Source organism: Rhinopithecus bieti, unplaced genomic scaffold, assembly GCF_001698545.2.
Source record: "Rhinopithecus bieti isolate Rb0 unplaced genomic scaffold, ASM169854v2 scaffold_56975, whole genome shotgun sequence".
Taxonomy (NCBI): domain Eukaryota; kingdom Metazoa; phylum Chordata; class Mammalia; order Primates; family Cercopithecidae; genus Rhinopithecus; species Rhinopithecus bieti.
This window is the reverse complement of record NW_016823127.1, coordinates 403,743-412,775: the sequence shown is the minus strand read 5'-3', so window position 1 is coordinate 412,775 and position 9,033 is coordinate 403,743. Positions and strand designations below refer to the sequence as shown.

At 46.2% G+C, this 9,033-nt stretch overlaps 1 protein-coding gene across 2 annotated transcripts; it reads right to left on the bottom strand.

The window, feature by feature from the left end:
* Window positions 1-1,623: 1,623 nt before the first annotated feature.
* JOSD1 (Josephin domain containing 1) lies at window positions 1,624-6,443 on the bottom strand. 2 transcript variants are annotated; one of them, XM_017861306.1, is made up of 4 exons: window positions 5,671-6,443; window positions 5,396-5,524; window positions 5,035-5,229; window positions 1,624-4,088 (listed from the first exon to the last, which is right to left on the bottom strand). In XM_017861306.1, the coding sequence occupies exons 1-4, from the start codon at window positions 5,772-5,774 to the stop codon at window positions 3,989-3,991; spliced, it is 528 nt and encodes a 175-aa protein (XP_017716795.1). In that variant the 5' UTR covers window positions 5,775-6,443; the 3' UTR covers window positions 1,624-3,988. The 2 variants fall into 2 exon arrangements, with proteins under 2 accessions (XP_017716795.1, XP_017716796.1); XM_017861307.1 differs by having other exon boundaries at window positions 5,708-5,783.
* Window positions 6,444-9,033: the final 2,590 nt, after the last annotated feature.

Genomic DNA, 9,033 nt, shown 5'->3' with positions numbered 1-9,033 from the left:
TTTTTTTTTTTTTTAACTTTGGCACATTGATCTATCTAAACCTGGTGGGGAGAATTCTCCTCACATTGTCTCATGGAAAGACTCAACTTGCAACTGTGCCCTCCACACTATCCTTACTTCTGTCTTCACTCTGATACCAGAGTGTAGCCATGCAGACGGTTATTCCTGCTCTGGCCACCCCACTCCTTTCACCAAATTGCTCCTAACTAGAAGATGTCACTTTCCCCTTGTGGGTAGGAACCGATGCCAGTGGGAGGGATGTGCCCCTGACCATTAACGACTGCCTTTTTTATTTTTATTTTTTTTTAAAGAATGGAGCTGTTGGGGAGGGACATGCACGCAATGTGAAAGACAAAATGCATTACACCTGTAGTGTAAAGCGGCCACTATGAATCCCTATGTATGAGAGGAGGGAGGCTGGCTGCAGCTTCAGCCACAGAATGGGGACTGTGGAAGACAGATCAGGAGTTCATTTCCCCTGCACAGTTTGGTTGTTAGACCTGTGTGTGTGTTTAAAAAAAACAGAAGTCAGTGCTCACTTTTGTATTTAAATATTAAAATGATTCCAACTGAAAGTGTCATCCTAAGTACCTTGAAACGAGACCAGGTCAGAGACACGTACTGCCCCTCACATTTTCTCATCTAAACCAGCAGCACCTCCGTCTTAACACCCATAGGCCCAAATTGTTTCCAAAAGTGAAAAAATTCATTTTTAGCCAAGTACTTCATAGCAATCTTTGCCCTGAATTTAGGCAGTCACTTTGAGATCCAGCAGCCTAAAACAAAGGATTGGGTCTGTGTACTACTTTAGTCTGTGACACTGTGTAATTATAAAGTGTTTGTGGGGAATAACATAATACTGATTTCTGGGGAATAGGGGAGGGGGACAAATTTTTTGCCTGAGACCAGGTCTAACTGGAGTACAGGTGGTGTCATTTGAGTTCACTGCAACCTCTACCTCCCAGTCAGGTGATCCTCCCAACTTGGCCTCCTGGGTAGCTAGGACTACAGGTACACGCCCACCATGCCCAGCTAGTTTCTTGTATTTTTGGTAGAGTCAGGGTTTTGCCATGTTGCCCCAGCTGGTCTTGAACTCCTGAGTTCTAGCCATCCACCCGCCTCTGACCTCTCAAAGTGCTGGGATTACAGGCGTCACCTACCACGCCCGGCCAGAGTAAACCTTTTATGTGAATTATTTATTAGATAAACCAACACTACAATTTTGGTGGTATTGTTCCCATTTTACGGAAGTGGAAACAGCCACAGAAAGGTAATTGCTCAAGGCCACAGAGTTAAGTGCTAGACCTGGATTCAAATCCAGGCAGTCCAACTACAGAACACTGCTGCTGTGTGCTCCGGATGGTGAGGCTGGGCCCAGACTCGCTGGGCAGATGCATGATCTTTCACTTGTTAACTAGGGAAAAACACTAGTAACCAGTGTGATACAAACTTGTACTTACGTGGATTATCCAAACTGTCAAGATTAGTTGTACTGAAAAATGTCTTGGGGACATCTTTTGAACCAAATCCCTTTTCAGTGAGTATTTTGTCTGGATTTCTCAGGTGAAAGACTTAATCAAAGCATGATGTCTCTAAAAGATGACTTATGCTGGCAATGAATTCCTTTTAAAACAGCATCATACTTAAGTTTATTTTTCTTTACACAATTCTAGAATTCAGGCAGACAAGGAGACATACACGGAGTTTTCCATTTTTAATATTTGGTTAAACAAAATACATCTTTTGTAAACAAACCCAGCACAAGGCCAACAACAAAAAGGAATAAAAGCAAGAAAAAAAGCCTAGGGTTGCCCGTTACTGGGCATCAGGGTCAGGCCTGTTCACTTCCTTAAAGGAAGTGGGGCTTTTTGCCCTTGGGCATCAGCATGGGTCCCTGTTCCTAAGCACCAGGATTGGATATGAACAGAGAAACCAGCCCTGAAATGTTTAAGCGTCTTTGCATATCCCATTGGCTCATGGACTCCAAGTGCATGGGGACTCTTTGAAGTGCCATTTGCACAGGCCCAAGCAGATTTGTGGAGAGGAGTTTCCTCCTCTTCCCAAGAAATGGCTTACTATTTCTGACAGTGCCAGTGGCCCCAAGGTCCTGCTTGTGACAATCAGCAAGGTTGGCTGTAACGTCTGGCTGGTGGTGGCTGGAATGTCATTGTACAGGGCGGGGAAAGAGCTCCCTGTGGTGCCAAGCAGGTCTGGTGTAGAAAATGATGCAGAAGAGACTGCGGCCGGTTGCTGAGAAGACATAATGCAGTAGCCGCTTGGTGGCCTGTTACTCAGCATAAAAAAAATGGCCTTGTTGGATTGAAGATACATGTGCAGAAAAAGTGCTGGTGTCAACATGCACTCCAGTCACAGGGGAAAAAAGCCTCAGCTTCACCCCGTTAAGCTTGCTCAGGATCAACATGCAAGCCCCAGGCTGGCTTTGCTGCTGGAGAGAAGTCTGGCCAGTGGGGCAGCTCTCAGACCCACCGAGATCACTGATCTGAGGGCCAGCGGGTCACCCCTGCCTGCCCACCTGCCTTGAGGCAACCACATCCACTCTGGAGACACGCGTGTGGTATGATACTTATTTCTCCTCTTTTGTTTTCCAAAGTTACAAGAGAAAAGTGGCCTACAACTATTTCAAGAGGTAGGGGCAGGTTGAACTTCCATTGATACATAAAGGAAACGACAAAGATGACCAACCCAGGTCCTATTCCATCCATACAGCACAGAACCACCCAACCTGAGCTTGGCACTATGGTGGCAGCCTCCGAGCCTAGAGCGTCTACTGAATTCTGGCTGTCCCTATTCCAAGCAGCTTATCTTCACAATACTTTCCTCACCCAACTCAGCCCCAAATTAGTGGAATTTGATGTCAAAGGCAGACTTTTTTTTTCTGATTTTGCCAGAGTAAGTAAACTGGGAAAACTGCTCTTTGGCTTCTCTTTTGTCCCAGAGCCTCCCTAAATCAATGTTGTGAAATGGTAGGGACAACACCGGAGTGAAGAAACCAAGCCACCCTGTGGCTGTCCCAGTTTGGCTTTAGCCACATCCTGTTTGGTATCTTACTTCATACTGGAATATTAGCATAGAATATTAGTTAATTTTTCATTATAAAACTCTGCCGGGTGCAGTGGCTCATGCCTGTAATCCCAGCACTTTGGGAGGCCAAGGCAGGCAGATCACCTGAGGTCGGGAGTTCGAGACCAGCCTGACCAACATGGAGAAACCCTGTCTCTACTAAAAATACAAAATTAGCCGGGCGTGGTGGCAGGCGCCTGTAATCCCAGCTACTCGGAAAGCTGAGGCAGGAAAATTGCTTGAACCAGGAGGCGGAGGTTGCAGTGAGCCGAGATCATGTCATTGCACTCCAGCCTGGGCAACAAGAGTGAAACTCAGTCTCAAAAAACAACAACAACAACAACAATCCTCCATGTATGGCCATAAACCACCCTTAAACCCGGGGATAAGGGTTGGAGACAGCTCACTGTACCGCTGCTAGGGTTCTGGACATGGTTTCCTGAGAGACCTTTATGCTCTGGGTCCTTCAAACCAGTCACATGGGGTTTGTGTGCACTATCTTCAGACCCACTGTTTTCAGACCCAGACAGGACGGAAAGTGGAGGCAGCATCTCTAGGTGAGTGTGGAGCAGCAGTGACAACTCAGCAGAACCTATGTCAAGTCCTCATAGAAAAGGGAAAATAAGCTAGGATTCCCTCCCTGCTCCACTTTCTCTTCTCTTAAATAAAACAAGGTTTGTGACCGCTGGCCTTGAGTGCACTAAGCTCCTACCTTCCTTGCCCAGGAACAAAACACTGGGTAGTTCTTACAACAGTCCACACGTCTGTCCTATTGCACTGTCAGATCTGAAGGGGAAAAACCCGATGAGATGTTTGGGGAAGTGGGAAGGGCAGACCCACTGCAGAGGCCACACCACATCACAGAGGACTGAAGGGGCTGAGGCGAGAGGGAGGTTGGGGAGAACTGCTACACGTCAGTCCTCCAACTCTGATGAGCCTCTACCTCTTCTGGTACCACCAGCAGGAGTTCACAGTTCTTTCCTCGCAAATGATGTTTTAGAAACTTCCTATGGAAAAAGAGACAGAAAAAATGAAATACTGGCAAGTTGCAAATTCCAGTCTCAGGACCACAAAGTCACCTGAAACCTCACTATACCCGTGGCAGTCCAAAACACATTCCTGCAGTCATCTGGTTTTGGAGGGTTCCACGTTTGGTTACCCTCCAATCTTTCCAGTTAAAATTCCAACCTGAATTTTTCCTCATCCTTATAGTTACTGCCAACAGTAGCTGTATCTGTGAATAACAGTAACCAAAGTACTATAAAGGACTTTTTTTGGTTTGTCTGTCTGGAGATGGAGTTTTGCTCGTCGCCTGGGCTGCAGTGCAATGGCATGATCTTGGCGCACTGCAATATCTGCCTTCCGGGTTCAAACGATTCTCCTGCCTCAGCCTCCTGACCAGCTGGGATTATAGGCGCCCGCCACCACACCTGGCTAATTTTTGTATTTTTAGTAGAGACGGAGTTTCACCATGTTGGCAAGACTGGTCTCAAACTCCTGATCTCAGGTGATCCACCCACCTTGGCCTCCCAAAGTGCTGGGATTACAGGCGTGAGCCACCGCCTCTAAAGGACTTTTATAAATGTTCTTTGGTCCTAGGGAAATTCAGTCCTCCTTGGCCTGAATGTCTGTCTTCCTTTCTATGAACTGGCAACTACTGTCTCAGTTGTCTTAAATGGAGAGAACATTACAATGCCAGCCCCACCAGACCAGAAGGTTGGTATCTCAGGCTGTGCATCTTCCCTACCGAAAGGACTTAAAAGCACTGATGGGCCATCGAAGATTAGGGTCAGGTCCAAGACACTATGATTCTATGATTCTAAGTAAGGCAGGGAGAGGATCCAAGAGCACAGGGATTTCATTTCCTTTGTCAAATAACCAGACATGAGCTTGGTGTCCCCAACATAAGAAATGAAGCAGCCTGGCGCCTTAGTCACAACAGGTGCTGATTACCTGAGCTCGCTCTCGCCTCCAATCCACTCGGGCACCTTGAGTTTGGAGTCGAGGTTGTAGTAGGCCCCTCCCACCTCGCGGACACAGATCCAGTGCTGCCTTTTGAGGGGCAGTTTCAGTGGACCCCAGCATAGGCTGGAGGGCAGATTCATGATGAAGCCCATGACATTAGTGAGGGCAATGACACCGACATCCCTGCAGGGGAGAGATGGTGGCAGACTCTGAGGCAGCACACTCCCCAAGGTTCCCTGGCTGTAATACCACAAATGGCTACCTCCCCACTCATGCCATGAGCCCAAGTACTAAAAGCTTATACCACAACCGTGCTGTTCTCCATCAAGCCAAGCCTGATTCAGATTACCTGCGCTTGTCCCACCAAACAGCTTCATAGCCTTTGGTCTGAAGTGCTGCCATAATGACATTCACATCGTAGTTGCCATTTCCCAGCATGCTCTTCTTGTGAGGTGTCACCATGGTGTTTGGAGACAACCTACCAATGTGAAAAGAGGAGGCTGAGACTTGCTGGGCTGGCTAACCCCTCCTGACCCTGCACTACCGGGGGTGGAGAACACTTTACATCACTGCCCCTGGAAGTTAAGTTTCCCCACATTCAAGTGAAATTTCCCCAGCTTCTACCTAAGTATTTTGTAAGTGTTCCATGAAGGAGCCTCACTTATGAAATCCCAGCCTCCTGCAGCCTTTCTGCAGTCTTCCTCCCGATACTGATCTTCCTGCCTCATGCGAGCCTTTTTTTTCAACACTGGAAAATAGGATTCAATATTTTCACTTGCATGGATAGTAACTGTTGTCACTCCTGCTTTCTATTTAAGGCATGTACACTTGGTAATCATTAATCATTAAATACTGAAAGGCATACAGGAGCCTAGACAGGTGACACAAATGTATAAACTGGGGTTGGACATAAGGCAATAAAAAGCAGTGAGGCCTATGTGAAACTGGAATGCATGACCCACCTAAAGGCTGTGTGTGTGTGTGTGTGTGTGTGTGTGTGTGTGTGTGTGTGGTACTTGAATAAATTTTTCTTAAAATACCCAATAAATGAACTGAAAAAAAAGTTGTGCCCAGCAAACAAAACTCAGCTGCAGCACTGGTTTGCCCACCCAGCTTGAAGTCATTTACTTCCAGGCTTCTTTTGCCAGTCTGTATTTCAAGACAAGGTCCATGCTGAAGGCATTTCTAATCCTATTATTTTGCTTTCATAAACTTGTCAGGCCAGGAGCTGAGGAAAGGCCATTTTGAAGGAAGGGTTCAAGGGGGATATCTTTGGGCTTTGTGTGAAGGGGAGAAAGGGAAGTGTGGCGAGTTCCTCAGGACATAAAGTGCATGTTTAAGAGGCTACTACATGCCATCTCCAGAAAAGAATCAAGACATTAGGCCAAGGATGTCAACTCTAAAAAACTTAAGAAATCTTGTAAAGTGTTTTTTAAATTTTTCTGTGCATAGCAAAAATACTGGTATTTTTTTTCTTTTCTTTTCTTTTTTTTTTTTTTTTTTTTTTGAGTCAGAGTCTTGCTCTGTCGCTCAGGCTGGAGTGCAATAGTGCGATCTCAGCTCACTGCAACCTCCGTCTCCTGGGTTCAAGCGATTCTCCTGCCTCAGCTTCCCAGGTAGCTGGGATTACAGGTGCCCGCCACCATGCCCAGCTAATTTTTGTATTTTTAGTTGAGACGGGGGTTTCACTGTGTTGGCCAGGCTGGTCTCAAACTCCTGACCTTGTGATCCACCCACCTCAGCCTCTCAAAGTGCTGAGATTATAGGCGTGAGTCACTGTACCCAGCAATACTGGTATTTTTCAAATATAAAACATACTCCTGGCCAGGCACAGTGGCTCATGCCTGTAATTCCAGCACTCTGGGAGGGTGAGGTGGGCAGATCACTTGAGGTCAGGAGTTCAAGACCAGCCTGGGTAACGTGGTGAAACTCCGTCTCTACTAAAAATACAAAAATTAGCCACGTGTGGTGGTGCACGCCTGTAGTTCCAACTACTTAGGAGACTGAGGCAGCGAACTGCTTGAACATAGGAGGCAGAGACTGCAGTGAGCCGAGATTGCACCATTGCATCCAGCCTGGGTGACACAGTGAGACTCCATCTCAGAAACAAAACAAAACAAAACAAAACAAAAAAAATCCATGCTCCTGGCTGGGGGTGGTGGCTCGCGCCTGCAATCCCAGCACTTTGGAAGGCCAAGGTGGGAGGATCGCTTGAGCCTGGGAGTTAAGGACCAGCCTGGGCAACATGGCAAAACGCTGTCTCTGCAAAAAAATACAAAAATTAGGTGGGCATGGTGGCATGTACCTGTGGTCTCAGTTACTTGGAAGGCTGAGGTGGGAAGATCACCTGAGCCAGGCAAGTTAAGGCTGTGGGGAGCCATGACTGCACTCCAGCCTGGGTGACAGAGTAAGACCCTGTCTCAAAAACAAAACAAAACAAAAAAAAAACCCAAAATTAAAAACAACAAACATACTGCTGCTACACTGCTTAAAACCTTCCAATGGCACCTAAAGCACTTAAATACACTCTAAACTACTTCCGTTGGCCTGCAAGGCCCTCAAGGTCCTGCAGATCTCATCTCTTACCTTTTATTATACTGACCTTCTTACTGTTCTCTAAAAACAAAGCTCTTTTTCTCACTGTGCACTCATGCACTCACTCACTGTTCCTGCTGTCTAGAATGTTCTTTCTGTAGTTCCTTATTGTTTGGGTGTCAAATGTTACTGCCATAGAGAGGCCTTTTCTTTTCTTTTTCTTTTTGTGACACAGAGTCTGGCTCTGTTGCCCAGGCTGGAGTGCAATGGAGCCATCTCAGCTCACTGCAACCTCCGGAGAGGCCTTTTCTTGACCACCCAACCATAAGTTTCTCCCAGTCACCACCTCACATCAACCTTTTGATTTAATTACAGCCCTGTCACTACCAGATGGGTTTCTCATTGGTCTGTTTTTCTACACCAGACTGACAGCAGGGGCCTTGACTATCTGAAAGCTACATTGCTAGGGCCTAAAGAGTGCCTGGCACAAGACAGGTGCTCAAGGAATGTCTGCTGAAATATTCAGTGTTTATTTTTGTTATCCTTCTCTTTCCCTGTAAACATTAGTAATTGACTCTTAAAAGGGCTTATATGTTTATCTCCAGGGCTAGCAAAGAAATCTACAACCAAACTTTATCCTACCTATAATAATAACTACCACTTATTGAAAAACCTTTGTGCCAAGCACTATGATAAGGTACTTCAATTTGCATTTCATTTAATCTTCACAATAAACCTATGAGGATGTGAATTATTTCTATTGTATAGGTCCATAAAAGTGAGGTTTGGTGGTTTTAACTGACCTGCCCATGAGCACTTACAAGTGACAGAACTAGGATCCAACCTTGGATTCATTTGAACCCAAAGTTACGTTTTGCTATCTTACAGCAAGGACCCAAGTATCAGAGTGGCAGGGGGTGGGGGCTTGAAAAGAGGAGAGGCCAGCTACATCCCTGAGGCCTGGGGCTGAAACATAGCTTAAAAAGACAAAGGCTCTCCATGGGTTCTTGCACATTTGGATTAAATAAAACACACTGCCAGGTGTAGTGGCCCACGCCTGTCATCCCAGCACTTTGGGAGGCCAAGGTGGGAGGATCACTTGAGGCCAGGAGTTTGAGACCAGCCTGGCCAACATGGTGAAACCTGTCTCTACTAAAAATACAAAAAAATTAGCCAGGTGTGGTGGTGGGTGCCTGTAATCTCAGCTACTTGGGAGGCTGAGGCAGGAGAATCGCTTGAACCTGGGAGGTAGAGGTTGCAGTGAGCCGAGATTGTGCCATTGCACTCCAGCCTGGGCAACAAGAGCAAAACTCTGTCTTTTAAAAAAAAAAAAAAAAAAAAAAAAAAAAAAAAAGGAGGCCGACACAGGCGGATCACGAGGTCATGAGATCAAGACCATCCTAGCTAACACGGTGAAACCCCGTCTCCACTAAAAATACAAAAAAAAAAAAA